The sequence below is a fragment of the Oncorhynchus keta genome, chromosome 14 (genome assembly GCF_023373465.1).
Source record: "Oncorhynchus keta strain PuntledgeMale-10-30-2019 chromosome 14, Oket_V2, whole genome shotgun sequence".
NCBI lineage: Eukaryota > Metazoa > Chordata > Actinopteri > Salmoniformes > Salmonidae > Oncorhynchus > Oncorhynchus keta.
The window spans coordinates 63,901,474-63,926,256 of NC_068434.1; the positions used below are offsets into that span (position 1 = coordinate 63,901,474).

A 24,783-nucleotide genomic window follows, 5' to 3' on the forward strand; every position below is an offset into this window, starting at 1 on the left:
AACGGGTTACTAACATATTCAAATAATGATCGACATATTTTCATTAAAAAAAGTTGATTAATTTATTTGTACTATTTCATCCTTCTACAAGATATAGTCCCGACACAAATCTAGGGTTGCTAGAGACGTGACCCAGTCGTTCGTTCATTTTGTTCTGTATCTATAGACGTAACCCAGTCGCTCGTTCTAAATGTTCCATTGTCATACTGACTGGCAACGTTCTTATTCCTTACGGCTAATTTACAGTCAAAATGTGCAGCCAGAATAACAGCAAAGTAGCTGCATTTGTTTAACTTGTTTTTCTAGTGACATTTATTTGGATACATCCATAGCAATGAGCTAATGAGGCACGATTTAGCCTGGCATAGAAAATCTGCTCTCTCGATTGGACACGGTTGTTCAGAGGAGTTAGCCAACAACACAGCCAACAACACAGCCAACAACACAGCCAACAACACAGCTAACACAATAACATCAAACTGAAACTGGAAAGACTGCAAACTTGATGCACTTCGTCTTGATTGACCTTTTTTCAATTTACATTTCTTTGTATATATATCCATAAAAATGATGTCAGCTGATTCATGATTTCGACTGGCTCTCTCTCGTCCCGATTTACTGTGGAACAGTTGGAGATCAAATTTGAAAATTGAAATAATGTTGCAAATGTTGGAGAGACAGACAGTAAGGTTTATACAAATATCCACTGTTGAAAACTAAAAGTTAGTCTAAAAGTGGAGATCAAGTTCATAACTTCCCTGCCTGGGCTGGATGAGACAGTGGTTTGCGCAATCAGATGGAACAGATGGCCGGTGGTAACTTGTAGAATAGACACCAGCTGGAATGCGCTTTTAACCAATCAGCATTAGACCCACCCATTGTATAATGAAGTGTGTCAGAGTTGCAGCCCAGTCCTCATAGGTTTGGAGGTAAAATATAGATAGAAGTTAGTGGTTAAGATTTTGCCATGTAATGTACGGAAGCTGTCTGAAAGCAACTACAACACAGACGCTGTGGTATGTATGAGGATGTGAACCATGCTCTGAGATCCTATTCCATTGTTTCACCCTTTCATTTTTTTGTTACCAGAATTCATTTGGAATCGTATTGCACATGTTTTGTCTGGCTCTTCTGTTATATTGCACAACTTACAAACATTGCACCATTTGATCAACGCCAATATCAAGGCTGCGGTGAGAGATCTTGGCGTTCCCACATACAACCACACCTACCCACCCACACCTGAAACTATTAAAACAAGCAGGAGTTACCAAAGGAAGGGAAGGACTGGCGTGTTGTCTTACCTCGTAGTGTGTGCTTGTTGGGCCACAGGAACCATGGCAGTAGCAGCAGGTAGAGCAGGTAGACCAGAGACAGGGCATTGTAGCGAAACAGGCAGGCTGGGGACACACAGAGGTCAGAGGTCAGAGGACAGGCACGACACAGACAAACATCACAGTCAATGACTGATACACAGCAATATTTCTGAGTGGTTGAATGGTCTAGGTACAAATCTGGGAATTGAGGTCACATTGATGTGTGGACTTCTGAATAAATCAGAGAGGAGACAGAAAGAAAGGGTGAGGGCTGAGACTGGGGTTGATTTAATGAACGCCTCTGCCTTTCATCAACAGGTCTCACTGACACACTCTGACACTTGTGATTGTTTGTAACCGCATGCCTCACATCCACACCTCCCTTTACTGGAAAACATCTAATGAGTCGACATACACGCAGGGCTTTCTCAGGTCCCTGTGAAAGGCAGCAGCGCTGGACTGTGTTAACAGTTAACACAGAGCTAGATGGCAGCCGTGGCCTGCTCTGCACTAAACATTCCTTTAATAATAATGATTATAATAATAATAATAATAATAATAATAATAATAATGATGATTATTCTACTGATAATAAACCAGACCCTGTGATTGTCCAGGCATAAAGCTGGTTACTCAGCCTGTGTTCAGTGAACTAGCTAGCTGCTGGACATTTGAGCAGCTGCCAAGGGACACGAGGGCTTTCCAGACTGCCTGCTGGGGCCCTGGGAGGGCTGCCTTCACACCCCCTCTCCTCTTCTCTCTCTCCTCTCCCCGGCAGAGCTCTGAGACTGGAAGGGTGAGCTGGGAGCCCAGCGCTCTGATCCCCTGTGCTGTGCTCAGCCCCTTGTGCTCTGGATCCTAACCAGGCCTGTTAGTGTCCTGCCACAACCGTCCGTCTCACAGCATTTCATCCTCACAACCAACTCTCATCTGGCCCTCTGGGTTTCCCCCTCAGTAACCTAAAGTAGCAGGCGTAAAAGGAACGCACGCCTAAGCAGGGTCTGAAGAACTCTCCGAAGCATAACGGTTTCTACCAACCCCAATGAGGGTGGCCCCACAGAGACCCAGCAGGGGGAAACAGCACTGCCCAGTGTCCACAGCTGACGGCTGAGAGCCCATCCCACACATCACAACATATCCACCATAATAATGCCTTGCAGTCAGTCACTGTACCCAGTACAGTACTGTGTCCCAGCCCCGCAGGCGCTCCGCCCTGGCCTACAGTCTGCTATAGATCTATAATTAACACAACCAGAATGGGAGAACAAAGACAGGCTTTGACCTATAAGTGAGAGTCAATGAGCTAGCTAGCGTGTGGCACACAACGCTGTTTGTACTAAGGATTTCACTGGCCCACTTGAGGGAGCCTTCCTATTAACTCTGGCTTAATTGTTAGCGAAATGGAGTCCCCCACTGGTACAACTTAAACAGCTCTCACTCTCTCCTTCTGTCATGTGGATCATATAGGAACAATATCTATTTTTATATAGCACACGTGCATAATGTCAAGTGTCATGTGCAGTGTAATGTCTTTAGCAAACGCAGTGGCAGAGAACCTGCCAATGATCGTGAGGATGGACCAGTTAGGCTGACAACATTGGCTGAAGGGCAAGTCACTGCGAGTTACTGTTTTGACTTAATGTACATATCCCCATGGTTACCTCACCCTCACATGATTTAACATGACATGAGCTAATGCTGGGTTTCCCAAACTCGGACCTGGGCCACCCCCCACCCTGCTCACACGTTGTTTTTTGCCGTAGCACTACACAGCTGAATCAAATAATCAAAGCTTGATGATTAATTGGTTATTTGAATCAGCTGTGTAGAGCTAGGGCAATAAACAAAATGTGCACCTGGGGGCTGATAAAAGTGACAGTCGACTCTGGTTTACTGGGTCGCTAGTCTCTGCCCGGCCAAGGGTGAAAGGTCCATCTCAGAATGTGTGTGGTTCAAGTTAATCTTTTCAACACTGAGGAACCACGACCACAGACTGCTGCAGGGCTGCTGGGAGGTTCTATGGCCAAAGACCAGCAGCCCTGGGTCTGTCTTTAATCAGCTGGTTCTGGATCAGATGCTGAGATCATCAGCTTCTCATCCCACAATCAACAGGCTTCGACAGAGAACAGGGGGGGGTGCCCCTAGTCTGCTCTTAGTTTATTGTAAATATGTGCTGTTAAAATGTAGTAAGAGCTTTTTCCTTTCTATTAATCCCTCTCTCAGTCATTGAATCTCAAGTATCCTCGCTCAAATGTGCACACACCCACGCACTAAACCAGCCGGTGACACAGTGCAGAAAAATGGGTCGCAACTCAACTGAAGCAAGGAAAAGTAAAACAGTCTGAGGAGTTCCTCCTGCGTTTCCTTCTTCCTTTCTTTCTCTCCCTTCATCCATCTCCCTTCATCCATCTCCCGGACTGGCTGGCTGTCTGTGTACCTCCTCTGTAGCATATCCCCAGTGTTTCCATTCCCCTGCCTGCCTGGTAGCCTGACTGACTGCCTGAGCAGCTACACTACACTACCTATTGCACCCAGCTAGGAAAGTAGCGGTCAGCAAATCAGGATTACTTTATACAGTACGAACAGTGTCCACCTTTCAATTACTGAAGAATCTCCTTATTAACAGTCAATGGGAGATGAGCGGTTCGGATGAGTAGCAGTAGTAGTATTATAAGTTCTCAAACAAACACACGCTTTCACACACACCAAACATCTACCAATCAGGTGTGGCGTGAGCGTGACAGACAGAGTACTGAGATCCTGTGGTGCAGAAACAGAGAGAAATGCCATGGGATCAAGGGAGCAGTTAGCCATCGATAGAGAGAGAGAGAGAGGAGGAACCCACTCCTCAAAAAGCAGCACTACCTCACTCTGTTGTTCCTACAGGGTCAAAGCCCTAACATCCCAGCAGAGACTCCCACCACCAACGGCTCTAAATAGCAGAGCCCATAGACTCTCAAACTCTGCATCGGATAGATTCAGGAAATTATGGTAATTGAGCTTGGAAAACCAAACAGCATGCCGCAGAGTTGGGGTCATGACGCACCTCTGAGGAACACACTCATAGTGTGTGTGTCCCAGCTTGGTCTGTGCCCTGTGCAGAGTCAAACACGATGAAAAGCTGGTCTCTATTGCCCAGGGCCTTATTATGTATGCTCTATGGTAAAACACTTTTGGACTACACTTACTGTACTCCTTTAGAGGTACCATTTATACTCCGCAGACATCACACTGAATTAAGTCTCAAGCTCTTCAGAGTTGCATAGCTATTTCTGGAAATAGTTTTCAAATGGATATCTGTGTGTCTCTGGAGCACATCTCACCCTCAACATATATTTCAATAGAACTCCTCTTTATTAGCGAAAATATTAAGAGTGGTTGTTTCTTGAGGGCCTTGATCACTGCCTAATCCCTTACCATACTAAACCATGGACCAAACTACTGACAGAATGATGCATTGCAAACTGCAAAGACTAACAGACTTGTTACACGTTACTCTCTGAAATATCTTCCCATGACATAGTTGTAGACTCAACAGCAGTCTAATCCTCAATGTCAATAGACAGTCACACTTCTTATATACAACCCCCAGTCCATCGCCACCCAGTCCAACTCCTGGCCAGACAGGCTCTATGTTTCCCATCTGGCATGCCGTTGTTTTATGGCTCCTGTGTTGACTGAGGGAGGAGATGTGGACTCCTTATCTCCACTGACTTACAGTCAGGGACTCTCCTGTATTGAAATGTTCTTGCCAATCTTTCCAGGGCTTTGGCAGTTTTTCCTAAACTTGAGGTTGTTTACTGTACGGCAAATAGAAAGGTCTCCACAGAGTAATCCTGCTAAGCTGACTGAACATAAACCTGCATTGGAAGAACACTGAAGAGGGAGCTGACCTTTTACACTCAGGAGGTTTTCATTTTCTGGTGGACACTCAAAATGTCATCATCTCCATTAGGCAAAGCCTATTGGGAGAATCCAAGCTGCTGATCTGATCGCCGTTTTGCTACCGTAAGATTATGTTTAGAAAAAAACAAATTGGTATTGTTTCTAAAAAATAAAAAAAATCAGCTTGAGTAGATAGTGGTGGTTGAATTGTTTTAACTGTATGGGCCTGTCTGTAAAGCAGTTTATCCCACATCAGCTTTAGATCAGCAGTGAACCATCTCAGATCACCATTTTCAGTGTCTGCTGCCAGAGCCAAATCTGATTAAAATATGTTTCCAATGTGCGGAATTGCCACAGGTCATGAGCAACACAGTCACAGTGGATCTGTCTAATATCAGAGCTAACGGATCGCAATACCTTCCACCCTCCAAGCATTTACAGTGTTTTCAGTGTAGTGGTGCTTCTGAGAACACGTGGCAAGACAGTGACTGTGACAAACAGTGTCCCAGAGAAACCAACCCAGTCAGTTAAAGGCTCCTCTCGCTCAGACAAAGCAGTGTGTTGACAAATACTAAGAGGCAGTGGTGCCAATATGATCCCTGCACTCCGCTGCAGCTTTCCATCCCCGGTAGTGTGGCCAAATGCCTGTTAATCAGATGGGCAGGCACCCAGTTTTCAGGGACCTCACCCTGGTCCTGACAGCAGTTCCTCAATCACATCTTGGCTTCTCCCTGGAGCAACATGACCGTGTCACCAAATATAACACGAGAGAAAGAAAATCAAATACCTAAGGCATGTCCTGCGACAAGGCAGGCACACCACAAAACACTGTCAACAGAAAGTGCCACGTGACTGCAGCTCACATGTGCATACAGAATAGAGCTATCCCACCGCAGAAACACTACACAATACACACAACCCAGACGGTTCATTGCAGCCACATCAAAGGTGATTGAAAATGACACATAACCTTTAGCAGCAGAAAACGGAGGGAGGAAGTTGAGAAAGTGAGGGAAAACATAAGAGGCGAGGCGATCACTTGGTCTGAGAGCATGTGCGCCTGCTTGCCTGCCCGGCCCAGTGAAGTCAACAGCTACAGGACTCCAGGGGCCCACAGCTGGCCCTCACAGTGACCCCAATCTACAGGTATGTGAGCACAGCCCAGTCTGGCACAGGTCACAGAGACAGGAAGAGAGATGGCTGGAGAGGGAAAGAGGGGGAGGGGAGGAGAGAGAGGGAAAAAACAGAGATGGAAAGGAAGAGCAAGGGGAAAGGGAGGATATAAAGAGAGGGAGAGGTGGGGGAGTGAGAGAGAGATGATATGGGAGAGGAGTGGGTGAGTAAGCGTCTTGGATGAGCCAAGTGGGTAAAGGGTAGTGAGAGGAGGGACAGATACTGGAACATGGAAACATCTTCGGAATGAACAGCATGCCGATCGATGTCAAGCAAAACATCTGGGAAACTCTAAACTGGCAACTTTGTAACCGTCCTTGTCAACAGTGGCTATGAGTAATCCTGCACTATAATTGGCGCTGTAACTGGACTAACTATGATGCTAAAAAAAAGACAACACTAGATCTACATGATAAAGTTTGTTAAACACAGAATGGTCCCGAATGTAATCTTATGTTTCTTTCAAATTCATCATGATGGCCTGGTTCTTACTGGGCGTAATTGCAGTCATTCAAATTTTAGCTCCACAACACAAGGTCAGATCTTCAATATCATGGATAGCTGAATGACATGTAGATCCCTCACAGAAGTTGAGTGGATTATGTGTCTCTCTCATACAGCGGTGTGGGTTCAACGGGTCTCTATAGAGCCCTGTGATTCCTCCTGACTCTTTGGCTCTGGTTAGAATGAGTCACACAGAGGTCTTCCATTGCAACGGTCCCAGATCTGCCGTCTTCAACATGTCTTGTGTTTTCACTACTATACAGCTGAAAGGACCCTCTTATTCAACTCACCAGTGGAAAGTACCCTAACTAGGCTCACTACAGTCTATCACCTGGGCATTCATTCTATTATTCTGCTGGAGTCTGCGTAGCTGAATAGAGGGGTTTAAGGGGAAATGTAGGGAGCAGTTTTCCATAGACGCCCCCAGTGTTCCATGATGTCAGCTGAGCTCAGGGAGAGAAACAATGGCTCATGGAAGCCATTAAGTAATCAACTGTGTGTTTAAAAAGGACCCGATCTCCATGTGGACAGTGGGGTGATCAACTAATGAGGAGGACTTTATGTGATAATTCAAATAAAAAATGGCCAGTCTGGATGTGACAGGGCTTTGACAGTTTTACATGCTCTACTGCAACTCTCCGGTACAGTGGGGAAAAAGCAACGTCCACAGATTTGGATCCACGGCTTAAAACCATATGACAGCAGCCCGAGAATACCTTCTGATTGCGCTATAGCCTACCTATCCAATCCATTCACATCTACTAGGGTGAATGGGTTGTTCCCGGACTGAGGCCGGCCCAGGGAGCCTGACTGATCCCAGCTCCTCTGTTCTGATGGAGAGGAGATGGTGGGGAGCCAGAGTCAGGGCAGCTCTCCCAGCCAGACACAGAGCTGGGTTATAGGGGTGAGTGGAGAGAGACAACCCCTCCCTGGAGCACAGGCCGTGAATGGCTTCCAGGATGATGAATCCCAATGCCAGCTGCTAAAGCCTATAGATCTGGCAGGCCCTGCATGAGGCCTAAAGCCAGGTACAATCCCCCTTCCTCTGTATTTCCCACAGACACACTGCACACGCTGTATGCTCAAATACTGAGCTCCCCACAGTTGTGAAAGAAGTTAAACAAAAATCGTCCTGTGTGCCTGCGAGGAATTGGAAAATAAAAAGCGAGGAGAACTGACAATCTGAAAGCAACCAGCCCTCCTGTCTGTGTCTGTTCCTGGAGAACTAGCGGCCACTCTGACCTCCATTCTCGCTCATTTTCATGTTTCCAAACAGACAAATTCCTTTCGACAGACGAGAGTTAACTTACATCACTCTCAAACTTTCCCGTTTCTGCATGCTATTACCATGCTATTACTGCTAACATTTCAGAGAGAGAGAGTAAGTCAAGAATTGTAACATACCCTTAAGGGTAGCAATTTAAAAAGGATACAAGCCATTCACGTGTGATCCGCAGGACAATAGTAGGGCCTAAACAGAGACAACCAGACAAAACTAAACAAATCAGAACAAAGGAGGGGAACTTTGTCAACTAGAATCGCTCTCTGAAAGACACCTTGCCGCAGGAATGAAAGCTTCACAAGGCCCATTGAGTATGTGTGGTGTGTGAATAAGAAATGGGTAACTTGAGCTGCCCTCCTGGGTAAAATATGGAGACTATTCACTCACTGAAACCTGAGAACATTTCTCAACAAATATGAGTCAAATCCTAACAAATTAGCTGGCATGGCAAGAAGTGCATGCTGCCAAGTCAATCTCTATTCATTGTTCATGCACATTGCAGCTCTATGAAACAATGCTCATTCTTCAATCCTCTAAACAATCACTTCCCCTTTGGTTTCCCTTCCCTCCGTGATGGGTGAAATTGTTCTACTTCTGTGCCAGCAGACTGGTCTCATAGACTAGACGTAGCATAGTAAATGTAAATCCGAGACACTCAAATTAGAACGATATGTTACATGTGGTATGGTTACATAAGACAGGTTATTTCAAACAAAAACAAAAGTAGGGTAGTTGGGCGGGGTGGATGGGTGAACGCAAACGTCTCGCAACCCAAATGTTGTGTGTTCAAATCTCATCAAGGACAACTTTCACTACTTATTACTTTTTATATACTTTGCAAATAAATACTTACCTAACCCTTCCCCTTTTAGCTAACACTTCCCCTACCCTTAACCCTTTTAGCTAACCTTTCCCTAACGCTAACCCTTTAACCTAACTCCTAACTTTAACCCAAACCCCTAGCGCTAGCTAACATTAGCCACCTAGCTAACGTTAGCAGCAACAACAACAAATTGGAATTCATAACATACCATAAGTTTCGCAAATTCGGAACATATTGTACAAATTGCTATTCATCATTTATCGTATGAATTGTAATCCATAACATATACTAAATGGAGTGTCTAACATTTACATACAGAATAATACAAAATGCTCTGAGACCACTTGGGTGCCAGGGGAGGAAACGGAGAAGTTTTGCCCTTAAAATAGAAAATAAGCATCTAATACATGCCCCTTTCAAACACTATGAATATTTCCATTAGTATGAATGCAGTATCTTGTGACAAACAGCCAGGTCTGCCCTTTGTAAGACTGAATGGCCATGCGGTGCTTAAGGGGGGTATTACTATTTCTGAAAACATAACAACCCATCTAAATCACCCTGTTCTAAAGGATAAAAATGAACACCACTCTCCACCTATCTGTAGGAGACGTCTCCCCCCGACGGACGCGGAGAGCAAAGGCGTGTGCCATGTGGCACGAGAAGATAACAAGCAAGCAACCTGAACAGACCGTCACTCTCTCTCGCTCTTCACTCCCTCTTTGACAGTAAAGGCAGCAGAAGCAGAGGCTCTGGGAGCATGTGTGGGGAGGATATTGCACCACCACCTCAATTCAGATCCAGAACCAAAGCGGCGCAGTCAGGCGACGGCACGAGGAAGCAATTTTCCATAAAATGGCCCATAACAAAAGCAGCATTCAGCATGAAGAACAGAATGTGGACCCTATCGTGAAAGTCAGAAAGCGTTTTGATATGCCCAGCACTCATCTCAGCCTGCTCTTTAACACTTCACACCCCTCTCTCTTGACTCTGTACTCTGCCCCTCTCATCATCATCTGATGCCTGCCTGACAAACAGGGAGATCAGGGTCATTATGAGGCATTTTGTAATCCCGTTACTGGAGGAATGGGAAGTAAAAAAGCACAAGGCTTGTCAGGGCAAGTGTGTGAGGAATGCTTACAGAGGCATAATCTAACACGTTAAATGGGGTTGTCATGACGAAGTCGGGTCCATCTCCTTGTTCGGGCGTGTTCGGCAGTCGACGTCACCGACCTTCTAGCCATCGCTGATCCATTTTTCATTGGTTTTGTCTCGTATCCCTCACACCTGGTTCCAATCCCATCAATTACATGTGTATTTAACCCTCCGTTTCCCCTCATGTCCTTGTCGGTGATTGTTTGTTGTATGTATTGGTGCAAGTTATGTTCTGGTGTGCGACGGGGTTTTGCAACCTCTTATTTTATGTTGTATATTTAAGTGTTTGTATATTCATTAAACTGCTCCGTTTACACCAAGTTCACTCTCCTGTGCCTGACTTTCCTGCCACCAGCACGCACCAATTACAGATGTGAGTTTTAGTGTAGCTCTCACTTGGCTGTCTTTGAGAGTTTGCTAGGCCATATGGCCTAGTTACAGTTGTAAGAAGTGATGATACAGTTTGCAGCGCAACATGAGAACTAAACCACTGTACAGTTTATTTTGACATTTGGAAGAAGAGCTACACATCCCTACAGTGTTTCCTTACAGACTAGCCTCCATCAGGTTAAACGATGCCGTTTGAACTGACGTACATCACACCACACAAACATAGGAGCACCTACACTACATATTATCCAAACTAGTGCCCTTAACCTCAGAGCTTTCACCTTTAAACCCCAAGGTAAGTCAAGGCATTAATTTCAAAAGAAATATAGCGATTTTGGCGATTTACATTTTCAGACAGCAATTAGAGACACATCCTTTCCATTGCAACAGACAGCCCAATACTTGGCTTGACACCTCTAAAATAGCTTAACATTGAATTGTATTTAGAGCTGTTGAAATGCTCATCATTCATTACCCATGAAGAGGAGATGAGGAGGAGTGGAAGATCATGGTGAGATCTTAACCCCATAAGTGTATCACTCACTTACATGTCATTGGAAACCAGAGAGTCAGCTGAGTTATGGTGAGAAGACACTTCAAATATGTCATCTATCCATGGGCCTAGGGCCCCTCAGCAATATAGCAGTTACTGTTATTATTATTATTAGTGCCAGAGATACAGCTGTCATATGGCTCAGACTCAGCAGCAAGCTGTAACAATGTCCAATGTTCATAACTATGTAGACAGGCAGTGTTATGTCTCTCATATCAAACAATCACCACGTAATTAAAACAGTTTCAATTAAATCAGAATCAGGTTATGAGCTATATCCTAAATAGAAGCTATAGAATGGTGGTGAAATTCTGATCAAACACAAAACTTTTAAACGAAAAAAAAAAAGATGCCTGCCTGCCAAGCAGATAAATGAATCAGCTGTAATATCAGCTTACTTAAATATGTATTATAAAAAGGTGTTATATCATTTCAGCCAGTAGTTTTGAAAGTAGCGCTCACAAGTCAAAAATAGGTCCCTGAAAATGGTGCACAATTGTGTAGTCATCCATTTCATATATGTTATGTTCTGCAAAAAAATATTATATGCCAAGAGAATAGTAGAATAATAGTGAAGACATCACAGCTATGAAATAACACATATGGAATCATGTAGTAACCAAAAAAAAGTGTTAAACAAATCAAAATACATTTGAGATTTTTCAAAGTAGCCACCCTTTGCCTTGACAGCTTTGCACTCTTGGCATTCTCTCAACCAGCTTCACCTGGAATGTTTTTCCAACAGTCTTGAAGGAGTTCCCACATATGCTGAGCACTTGTTGGCTGCTTTTTCTTCACCCTGAGGTCCAACTCATCCCAAACCATCTCAATAGGGCTGAGGTCGGGTGATTGTTGAGGCCAGGTCATCTGATGCAGCACTCCATCACTCTCCTGCTTGGTCAAATAGCCCTTACACAGCCTGGAGGTGTGTTTTGGGTCATTGTCCTGTTGAAAAACAAATTATAGTCCCACTAAGTGCAAACCCGATATATCGATGCAGAATGTTGTGGTAGACATGCTGTTTAAGTGTGCCTTGAATTCTAAATAAATCAATGTCACCAGTAAAGCACCCTCACACCTCCTCCTCCATGCTTCACGGTGGGAACCACACATGCGAAGATCATCCGTTCACCTACTCTGCGTCTCACAAAGACAGCGGTTGGAACCAAAAATCTCAAAAGGACAGATTTCCACCGGTCTAATGTCCATTGCTCATGTTTCTTGGCACAATCAAGTCTCTTCTTCTTATTGGTGTCCTTTAGTAGTGGTTTCTTTGCAGCAATTTGACCATGAAGGACTGATTCACGCAGTCTCCTCTGAACAGTTGATGTTGAGATGTGTCTGTTACTTTTTATTTGGGCTGCAATCTGACGTGCAGTTAACTCTAATGAACGTATCCTCTGCAGCAGAGGTAACTCTGGGTCTTCCTTTCCTGTGGCGGTCCTCATGAGAGACAGTTTCATCATAACGCTTGATGGTTTAAGTGACTGCACTTGAAGAAACTTTCAAAGTTCTTGAAATGTTCCTGGATTGACTGACTCATGTCTTAAAAGTAATAATACTGTCATTTCTCTTTGCTTATTTGAGCTGGTTCTTGTCATAATATGGACTTGGTCTTTTACCAAATAGGGCTATCTTCTATATACCATCCCAACTTTATCACACCACAACTGATTGGCTCAAACACAGTCCAAGTGACTACATCATGAAGCTGGTGGAGAGGATTCCAATAGTGTACAAAGCTGTCAATCAAGGCAAAAGGGTGGCTACTTTGAAGAATCTAAATATATTAGGAATTGTTTAACATTTTTTTGGTTACTACATGATTCCATATATGTTATGTCATAGTTTGTTTTCACTTTTATTCTACAATGTAGAAAATAGTCAAAATAAAGAAAAACCCTTGAAATGAGTAGGTGTGTCCAAACTTTTGACTGGTACTGTATATGTTCTTCGTGCAATTCACATGACATGTTACGAATTTGTAAGTGCTTAAGATCCCGTTCAATTTCTAATTATTCTCTTCATAAAACAACTCACTGAGGTGAGGAAGCGCAACTTCCTCTCCCTTACACACACGCTGTGTCATATCCTTTTGGCTTGGAGGGACTGGACCACTGGGCCTATGGGCAGTTGGCCTGAATGCAGACCCAGCTCTGCCCAATGCCCTAGATATCCGAGAGGGTTCTCTCTGGCCGTGGTCAGCCAGCCTCAGCCCCAGGCAGCCAGTTAGTTCAGCACATCTAAATGTGGGCCTGTGTGACCGCAACAGGTGTTGGACATTGAAGCTCCATGCTCCTCATTAAAAAGCGCTTTAGCACTCCCGTGTCTGTGGTGTCTGGCCAGCATGAGGCCAGAGCGGCGGTCTGTTATCTGGTTAGCGGTCAGCCAGAGGCATCAGCGGGAAGTCAAATTCTCATTTAAAGAGTAACCTCCATATGTATCATGTTTTACTGTGGCCTGAAAGACAAAGCTCTGAAGCCGGGCCAGTCCCACACCTGTCCTTGGCTCACTGTTAATTCACCAGTAATGAGTTTGGATGGTGCTGTCTGGTGTCAGATTCCAGACCTAACATACAAACAGAGTGGTTCTGTGGCCTAGCAGAGAAGCTAGTCTTCCCTGACTGAGTCCAAGTACTGTAGATAGATGCGTGAGTCAGAGCATTTAATTGAGCACTCGAGCAGTGTGTTTATGATTATGGCACTATGTGTTGTCGAAGTTCAACTTCCTCCCACTCATCTCAATCCAATTATGCTGACACAAGCAGCACCTACATGGAGGATTATGTCTGAGTTCAGTCAAAGGACACTCATGACAGCACCTTCACAGCTGTGTGTGTGTGTTGTGTGTAAGAGAATAGTGAGATAAACCGCTGCCCTAATGAAGATATGCAGAAACTGATTGTCCCCAAATAATTCCTGATCACACGTGTAGTCGATGTTATGGCTACATTAGCTAGCACAGCTCATGCACAGAAACACTTCATCAGGTCTAACGGTCGTGGCGTGCCAACTGCGCACGTGAAGGCCGTCAAACCAAACGCACTCCTTCAATATAAAATTGTCTTTGACAAAAATAAAAACCTGTCAGTTTGTCACTTTCACGAGGATGTAGTAACAACAGGTTCAGCTACTTAAGAGATCGTCTCGAATCTAGGTTTTGCATTTGGAATTCGAGAAAAAAAAAAGAACACATTTTTCACTTCTCCCATTGACTTAGCAAACCCAAGTCTGGTCTGTCTTGTCTGCTTGGCAACGTGTTCCTGGAATTATCGCATGTGTTGCGCCTCAGGGTTTGAAACCTCAGTGCTAATTCAGTGTTTCCTGAATACTTACACTGGTCAGAGTGTCTCACTTGGTGTGATAAAATAGTTGATCAATTGCTCATAGGGAACAAAACTTAGTGACAAACAATACTGATGATGCATCTCAGGCATTGTTTGAATACATTTTGGTAATTGATTAAGGCAATAGCACAGATCAACATACACTTGCTTGGGGCCAATTTGCACTTTGGTCTTCCAACGCTATTGATCACATCCTACAAGTGTTACTGACCCACAGATATAACTATATCATGGTCATTCAAATTTCAGACATTTGTCATCATTCATTTGGTTTTATAGTCGTGGGAAGTGTTTTGGGTTCATCTGCAAGAAGACCAGGGGAAAGTGGATCTTCGCAGTTATAATGAACTGTCCCCTTCATGATTCAGTAACTACTGGGGCAGTTCATCAGTATGGGACGGAAAATTTCAGTACTTTCTCCATGGAATTTGAGGGCAGATTTAACCTAAATACATACGTAGCTAGAACTTTTCTCTTTCCTCCTCCCGACTTAGGTATTTCTGGCTGAGCAGCATTTCTTCTAGTCTATATTTAATTTTCACAAAGCACAGCAACCAAAAGCATGTGACTTTCCAGAATGCTGCTGTGACTATGTTTCAAGTCAGAGTTGACAAACATACCAATTGCATCTCAGCTATTAATTAAAGGCAACACAAAAGCCATGGCCTTATTTTCTTCTCTAGACACACTTGGATTCCAGTCAAACTTTGACACTGAGAGAAACACTGCCAAGCAGTTGAGAGCTCTAACCAGGATTTGTGTGGTGATGTGTGATTATCAGTTTACCTGTCAGTTAGTGATGTTTTGGAAACCCTGACATGCACTACATATACACACAAGTATATACACATATACACACAAGTATATACACATATACACACAAGTATGTGGATACCTCTTCAAATTAGTGGATTCGGCTACCACTTTGCGGCTGCGCCGTTGTTGCTCCTAAACCTTTCCCCTTCACAATAACAGCACTTACAGTTGACCGGGACAGCTCTAGCAGGGCAGCTATATTACGAACTGACTTGTTGGAAGGGTGGCATCCTATGACGGTGCCACGTTGAAAGTCACTGAGCTCTTCAGTAAGGCCATTCTACTGCCAATGTTTGTCTATGGAGATTGCATAGCTGTGTGCTCAATTTTAAACACCTGTCAGCAACAGGTGTGGCTGAAATACTGTAACCGAATCCACTCATTTGAAAGCGTGTCCACATACTTTTGTATATATAGTGTACATATGTGCACCAGGAGGACAGTAAGTCAATAGACTCCCCCACAGTTCTGGCACAGCCTGATAACCACTTCTGCTGCACAGACCCGGTTACAGCCTCTTAAGTGCACCACCATCTGAACCAGACTATTACTCACCCAGAGACCATACAACGTCTCATCATCCAGCACCCTTTAACCTAACAAGACTGAAGTCCCTGCCAAGTTCATCAGTGTTCTACGTCAACTTCTCTTTAGTAGAGCAGCTATGAGATCATTGTAGTTTCTCAGGTCATTGTGCCCACAGTGACACATAGGTTGTGTGTGTTAAACCTGCAGCTTAAGCAATGAGCACACTAACAAACAGGATGTGACACACTGAATATCAACATGAACATCCAGAGGAAGGGAACACATGGAGATCCGGCCATTCACACCCATGGCCATCATCCAAACACAGAGTAAAACTCATAGAACCGTCACATCTGTTTCTGGTTGAAAATGCTTCAATTTTCACTATGAGTTTTTAAAAATAAGAAAACTTCAACATTGTGTGAGGTTGTTTCTTCTCCTCTTTTATTAAATCATACAGGGGTTTTCCTCAGTCTTTGTTATGAATACTGCACTAGACGTATGATATACCAGATCCAGTCTCAGGAATCTTTGGAGATCCCTTCTATCTCCACTGAGTTAGGTCAATCTGCTCTTAGTTTTTTGTCACCTTACTTGTGGAATAATCTCCAAGGCTCTCTAAAGTTGGATGACTTGGTGCCACTAGGGCAATTCAAAAGGCTGATTGAGGACCTATTTACTGAAGAATGTGTTTGTTTTCAATGACTGTGTTTTGCTTTTAGTGTATTAATGTATATTGATTGATGTGTTTGATGGGTATACAGGGCTCATCTGAGAAAGAGACCTTGGTCTTTAAAATAAAGGTTACATAAAAATACTAAAAATGAAACAGCTGATAAACATTCAAAGTGTGACCAATCTGCCATTCTCATCACTGCCCCGAAGACAGACACCACGCACAGCACACGGAACACCTACCGAATTGTCTCCCCAGTAGCAAGGCAGTTAACCCCCAACAACAACTGCTCCCTGGGCACCGATGACGTGGACATTGATTAAGGCAGCCCCTCGCACCTCTCTGATTCTGAAGGGTTGTGTTAAATGTGGAAGACCCATTTCAGTTGAATGCATTCAGTTGTGCAACCGACTAGGTTGTAACCGATGTGAAATGTCGAGCCCAGATAGGGGCGAGGAGAGGGACGGAAGCTAAACTGTTACATGTGGAACACATTACTGCATTTGGGAGTAATAACCACACTGAAGCATGGCATCTATAGCAGGTTGTACATTCTCTATCCGCGTTATTTGAGTTGTCTGTTTTGTACTTGGCAGAAAAGTCTTAGATCATCCTTTTAATCAGCAGTGAGACTATTGCACATTACTCAACTTTCCCATGAATATTGTAATTTCTTCGCTTTATGAATCATCAAACTCAAAGTTTAGTAAATGCAAGAAGGCATAGGACTTTGCATTTAGTTGTACTGGTGACATTGACTTGTAGAGAAGTTGACTTGCCAGTCTAAAAGGTGGAAGCACGAGATTCGTCTCAGGATGTTGCCATGGCACTCATCTTTACCATGGTAATACCATGGTAAACAGTCTGAACGTCTGGGTGTGGTCGAGACACACAGAGGGCCGTAGCTACAGCTAGTGGAAATGACAACACTCAGTTTATTCACAAAATAAACTCCACTGAGTAACGGAAAACCATGACATGCTTGGATTCGACTTTCAAACTACCATACATGAACATGTAAATGACTTCATGTATACTGAACAAAAATATAAAACACAACATGTAGTGTTGGTCCCATGTTTCATGAGCTGAAATAAAAGACTCCAGAAATGTTCCATAAGCACAAAAATCATATTTCTCTCAAATGTTGTGCCCAAATTTGTTTACGTCTCTGGTAGTGAGCATTACTCCTTCTCCAAGATAATACATCCACCTGACAGGTGTGGCATATCAAGAAGCTGATTAAACAGCATTATCATTACACAGGTGCACCTTCTGCTGGGACAATAAAAGGCCACTCTAAAATGTGCAGTTCTGTCATAAAAACGTCACAGATGTCTCAAGTTGAGGGAGCGTGCAATTGGCATGCTGACTGCAGGAATGTCCACCAGGGCTGATGCCAGATAACGGAATGTTTATTCCTCTACCATAAGCCGCCTCCAACGTCGTTTCAGAGAATTTGTCAGTACATCCAACCGGCCAAACAACTGCAGACCACGTGTAACCACACCAGCCCAGGACCTTCACATCCATCTTCTTCACCTGCGAGATGGTCAGAGACCAGCCACCAGCTGACTAGCTGATAAAACTGTGGGTTTGCACAACCAAAGAATTTCTGCACAAACTGTCAGACACCATCTCAGGGAAGCTGACAGACAGCGTTTATGACGTCATGTGGGTGAACGGTTTGCTGATGTCAATGTTGTGAACAGAGTGCCGCATGGTGGCGGTGGGGTTATGGTATGGGTAGGCACGGTAGGGGCAACGAACACAATTGCATTTTAGTCGACAATTTGAATGCAGACATACCGTGATGAGATCCTGATACCCATTTTCGTGCCATTCATTTTTATTTTAAACTTTATTTAACTAGGCAAGTCAGTTAAAAACTAATTCTTATTTTCAATGATGGCCTAGGAAGCAGCCTGATCAACTCTATGTGAAGGAGATGTGTCATGCTGCATGAGGCAAATGATGGTCACACCAGATACTGACTGGTTTTCTGATCCACGCCCCTGCATTTATTTTAAAGGTATCTGTGATCAACCGATTCATATCTGTATTCCCAGTTATGTGAAATCCATAGATTAGGACCTAATGTATTTATTTAATTTCACTGATTTCCTTATATGAACTGTAACTCAGTAAGATCTTTGACATTTTTGCATGTTGCATTTATATTGGTGTTAAGTGTTTAACAAAGCCTTTCCATTGTAGGTGGAACATTGGGGCTGCTGGCTGGGCTCACCTGGCTCTACCTCCTTCCTGATTTTGTGGGGTAAAAATGGCTGCGGGTTGACTATGGGTCTATGTCCAGGACATAGTAAAACAAACACCCAGCTTTGGGCTACGCAATCAATGTCTCGTGGTAAAGGTAATTTAAGGGCAGTGGTTCTGCCTGCAGGCTCCAGTCAACAGGCGTGCCTCCTGCGGGTCGTTTCTAATGTGGAGTTAGATGAGCCGGGATGGAGCCCTGCCCTCACCACAAGGCCTGTGTCACATTTCAGACTAGACTGTGAAAGCTGCTTCAACCGCCTCGACTGGTGCTGACTCACATATATATATATATATCACACAAGTAGCGGTGCGTCCGTGATATATAGGCCTTAAGGCCACAACAATAAGAAGACAGTGGCAGAGTAAATTGAAAGCAAATAACATGTAACAAATAGTTACGTGACCTACAGCACGGTCAAGCAAGTTAATGTTTCCGACATTTTCGGACTACTAAACAACTATTGATTGAGAACCACGGAGAGTTATCGCAAGTCGCAGAGAAAACAGGAACTGCCTCCACTATTCTAGTACAATTTCAACATCATCAAATCACCTATGCTTAGTCTAACACAGTGACAACTAAAAGATTCCAAAAACAATTTAGTCCAATCAACCAACGTAAGCTGAATATGATGTGGCTGTCCATGGCTCTGATTTGTGTGTGTGTGTGTGTGGTCATGCAAGCAGAAAAAAACATGTTGACTCACCCTACATGTTGAGAAACACCAATGCCATCCTCCTCTCTCATGTTGACATGTTGAAATGATCTATCACTCTGTCATACTGTACACACTTCTAGTTTTGTTGTCCTAGGCTACCTGACTAAAATGCTTGCTTTCATGGGCAAAGTTAGCTAGTTAACAATAGCCTTCTACATCTAGCTACATATTGAACTTCCATCCTCTCAGGCCAGGGGCGCAGTGTATAAATTAAAGGTTGGATAAGAATTGCCATTGTAATCATTGGCCAGTACGGAGAATTAAGTAAAACCACAACACCAAATCCCCATCTCCATCCTTGGGCCACCAGAGGACAACAACACGCAACAATTCAAGTTGTTTGTCAGTGACGTATGCTCTCAATGCAATTTGATAGGAGGGACACCAAATCCAAACTGACTTCCCATAACACCTTTTTTTTGGTGCACTGGGCCCATTTACAGTTGAGCTCACCCAGTTTATCTCAATGCTGATTGGCTATTATTTTATACTTGTTTAATCAAGTGAGGCAAAATGCTTGCTGGCTTCCCTTGCATTCAATACTACCAGCAGGCAAACAATGTCATACTCTTTTGTATCAGACAGCATCATACAGAGACAGAGGGGCACTGTTTCGCTCACTCGGATGCTTTCTCCAGTGAGATGCATTCAGACTCTTACGAATTTAAGAAAAACGATGAAACAGAGAGGCGAAAGATAAATACATATAAAATACATGAAAACATTCCTCTGTAATTTTTTGGGGGGAAGCCTGGCTTCCCTTAGCATCCATGAATACACACACACCTTATATTCCAAAACTTGCTGAGACCACTGTGAATCTCTAAACACTAAAACACACCAGACACATCTGTGATTTAGTTTAGCCCAGTAAGCCCACCCCCATTCACTCTTGGGATTGGGCATAATTGTCTCTTATTAGGTATAAAAACAGATGGGATTAACGGAGGTAATGCAATGTACTCACACAATTTAGCGAACAGGCCAACCATACTGTTTATAGCTTTGAACATGAGGTAATGAGCAGCAAGCCAGGACTTGAGGGTGAACTATTTTCCTCACCTACTTTGCCAGTCATGTCCCTCTCACATTCTCTTCTTATAGAAGCAGAGTCTCAACCCAGAGTAGGGCCCTAGAACAGGCCTCTTGCAGGTTTACATCTCACTGACTATACCTCAACTTTATGGCAATGAGTGGACCAAATAAAACCTAGATAAATCTATCCTTGGCACCGGACAAAAGTAGAACTAGCATAGATCGAGTCTATCTTACATTCTCAAACAGCTCAACAACAGAATAGCACTTCAAGGCTCTGAATTACACTTCCAACCAGTTGAATCAAAAGATAGAGATTGAAAATAATATATTCAAAATAAAAGTGACGGTCCAGTGAAAATGCCTATTTTAAATCTGCAGTGTTTACACTGGCTGTCTCCTGGCTGTGTAATGTTAACAGTGTTTGGAGCATCGTTCTAGTTAATGGGTGTACTTAAGCTGTGTTGGAGCGTGAGACTTTTGACAGACTACAGGTGTTAAAACTATGTACTGCAGCTGGAGAATCAAACGCACGGTTTATCAGACCTATGCAGCAGACTCACCCCCCATGTTTATTACATGAGCTTTACCTCTCACACACACACACACACACACACACACAACTATCCTCACACACAGGACCCATGTTCCATTCTCCTCTTTTACCCTGCTGCTACTCTCTGGTTATCTATGCATAGTCACTTTAACTTTACCTTCATGTACATATTACCTCAGTTACCTAGACTAACCTGTGCCCCCGCACATTGACTCTGTACTGGTACCCCCTGTATATAGCCTCGCTACTGTTACTTTACTGCTGCTGTTTAACTATTTTTTAATTTTTTATTATTCTTGTTTTTTTTTACCTACCTATTATCTACTTAACACTTTTCCCCCCTTAAAACAGCATTTTTGGTTAAGGGCTTGTAAGTAAGCATTTGTAAGGTCTACACTGGTTGTATTCGGAGCATGTGACAAATAGAATTTGATTGCTGCTTAATTGGACACTGGGTTGGGTTTGTATTGTCATTAAACAAGCACTGATTGCCTCTACAGTACTGATTGCCTAGTATTGTTTGTCAATGACAGTGTGGCATCATTGGAGGAAAGGGCACTCACTGATCATTTAAATGGGGTTTTGTATGAGAAATTATTCATATTCACATTGCCAATGGAAATACATGTACAAATTATAAATGTACATTTATAAAAGGAGGTTACACCGCAGTATTGGTAGGAGACGCGAGCACAGAACATTTCATTTTTATATCATTGTGCCGTGACTGGCATACAGAAGTGTTCCAAAATGAAAGAGTTCATATCACACAAGTGTGTGTTTGTTATCACACAGGTGTGTGTTTGTGTGAGTAGAAAATATAATTGAGGCAGTATGTCATTATTTGAACTATATTTGATTGCTTGGATCGAACAGGTCCAGCTTTTCTTCAAATTTCGAAATGAATATAGTGGAAGCTTCCTGACATCGAGGACCTATATGCTAGGAGGTGTCAGAGGAAGGTCCAAAAAATTGTCAAAGACTCCACTCCACTCACCTCTCTCTGCTACCGCACGGCAAGCGGTACCGGAACGCCAAGTCTAGGACCAAAAGGCTCCTAGGACCAAAACAGCTTCCACCAGCTTCCAAGCCCCCCCCCCCTTTTTATACTGCTGCTACTCGCTGTTTATTATCTATGCAAGACACGTTACAAATTACCTCAACTAACCTGTACCGCCACACATTGACTTGGTACCCCCTGTATATAGCCTCGTAATTGTCATGTAATTTTCTTGTGTTACTTTTTGATATTATTTCATTTATTTTTTCACTTCAGTTTATTTAGTAAATATTTTCTTAACTCTATTTCTTGAACTGCATTGTTGGTTAAGGGCTTGTAAGTAAGCACTTCATGGTAAGTTGTATTCAGCGCATGTGACAAATAACATTTGATTTGATTTACTGTGTTTGTCATAATCCACCTTGTTCTAAAATCTTTATTCCACTAATATACAGGTTCATTACCTTCTCATTGTCTCACTTTCAAACGTTAGTAGTAAACACACCAGCCAACCATGTGGTCTTGATTAAACAGTTCCTATGTGGCCTGATGTGGAACACAGCACTGGTCAGGATGACCCACCGTCGGGAGCATTTTTATTGCCCTCGGTGATGTGCACCTTCCAGTCTGAGGGAGTGTCTGCATCCAGATGAGCACCAATAGATCTTGCTGACAAAAAAACAGAGGACATGTATGATGAGCCCTGCAACTTCTAAACCACATGTGAAGCGCAACATGTAGCCTACATTATGCAGTCAAAAAAGGAAAAATAAATTAATCAGGCGTGTGGGTGAGACATAGATTGAAACAGTTGCAACCAATGTGGAAATGAGTAGAGATTGGTCGGCCACGTGTTACGGGTAAGGAGGCTCGCAAGACACTTTCTGTTCCTGTCACAGAGAACCCATGTGACAAGAGATGCCACATCTTCTAGCAGTCTCCTGTCAACAGTCTGAACCACATCTATACCTGCCACACAGCTCCTAGTTAGACCAGCAGGAGACTAGCTGGATTTTAGTGCATTAAAATTGACTGGTGGAATGGAAAGTTTCAGGGACAAGAAGGCTGAGATAGAAAGGAATCTTTACAGATGACACAACTGAGGAGGACGGTTTCCTGTTAAAACACTTACATGATAGTAATAGGCCTACCTGTGGGGGACAATGTGCTCAGTTAATTTACCAAGTCATAGGCATACTACACTTGAATCTTCAAATACAAAACAACTTTTTGTTTATTCTACCATTCACACTTGCATGTTCATGTGGCACAGCATCCTACCATTATATAGGCACAGAATGGAGTGTGAACAATGGTGTGCACTCAATCTACAAGCGTTATTTATTTAAAAGCATTATTCGGCTGTCCCCAAAGGATAACCCTTTTGGCTTCCATGTAGACCCCTTTCTACAAAGTCTTACATGGAACCAAAATAGGTTATGCTATGGGGACAGACAAAGAAACCTTTTGGGACCCTTAAAAAAAAAGTTTATAAGTGTGTGTTTGTGTGTTTCAACAGGAAGAGGTCCTGTCTAAAACCTTATGTAGAAAGGAAGCCAAGCCTGAGTGTGTCTGCTAAATAAACACCTCAATGAATCAGGAGAACTTACTGGAGTCTATCAGAACTGGTGAAAACAGGAGAAGCAGAGAAAGAAATATAACCTATTTTCATTTGGCCACTGTGCAAAAGAGGGAGGTCAAATACTTAATCCATAATAATCCTATTCATACAGAAATGATTCCAATTTTCAAATGATGTGATCTATCAATGACATTATGTCAGTGTAGGCTGTAAATATTTTTTTTTTTATTGTAGACAACAATAAATAATATAGCATGACATGCAAATTGAATATGCAACAAAATAACAATATCAATCATTTAGGCCTATTGGGCACTACAGTAAAATTCTGGTTTAATTCAATTTACAATGGAAACCCTGACAGCTTACCTGCTAACAAGAACGTCGGCAACAGAATGCAGTAGAGCAGTCCACATACCACCTGAAGCTCCATGAGCGCGCGTCCCAAATGCACTGCTTAGCTCCAGTCTACAGTCCCGCTGACATTCCTCGACGGAACGTTAAATTCCACCCAATTAATTTTAATAAACCCAGTCCGCAATAATTGTTCATGGTTTTCAAAGTGTCTTTTGAACCTATAAAATAAAGCGGTGCGGTCATTCCACTAGGCAGACATATGACTTCCAAAAGTAATATTTTTCAAGTTTCCTGAGTAGTGGACAAATGAAATCAATTGAGGTTCTTGTTCTGTAAATCCACAAGACATCTTCACCTCACATTTCGGGGATATAAAGTATATTCGCACGAAATTGTAAACAAAACTAACTACCAGCTCTCCCGTATTGAAACAACTCTCCTCTCTTTCCGCCCCTTGAACTGAATATTCCATGTAAAGCAATATCTTCATGGAAAAAGTGATTCACCAGTAGGCCTAATGCAACACTTGAACTGTTCTTTCAATCGCTGTAAATCCAATTCACTCTCATTGGGTTGGCACTTCCTCAGGTTTTCTTCTCTCTGTCTACATAACCTAACTAACAATTTTAAGGTGTGTTTTCGAAAGCAACATGTCCACGAGGAAGACTATCTCACAAGCATACACAATTAATGTATGGTAATTTCGAAAGAAACGAATTTGAAAATACATTTTCAGCCTATTCAGCTATTCTATATCATAGTTAACGCATGTTTGAAGATCTCACTGTCAGCACCATCGCCTGCGATTTT

At 43.1% G+C, this 24,783-nt stretch overlaps 1 protein-coding gene across 2 annotated transcripts in view; it reads right to left on the reverse strand.

Annotated features, from left to right (window-relative positions):
• piezo1 (piezo-type mechanosensitive ion channel component 1) overlaps nt 1-24,783 on the reverse strand; it is an 80,567-nt gene that overhangs the window by 55,485 nt on the left and 299 nt on the right. The window contains exons 2-3 of one of the 2 annotated variants that reach the window (XM_052462113.1): nt 23,986-24,191; nt 1,305-1,400 (exon numbers count right to left, since the gene is read on the reverse strand). In XM_052462113.1, the coding sequence (XP_052318073.1) occupies nt 1,305-1,400; nt 23,986-24,049 (160 nt within the window). In that variant the 5' untranslated portion in view covers nt 24,050-24,191. Of the gene's footprint in view, nt 1-1,304; nt 1,401-11,806; nt 12,012-23,985; nt 24,192-24,783 lie in introns of those variants that run through there. The other variant, XM_052462112.1, reaches the window with a different exon arrangement.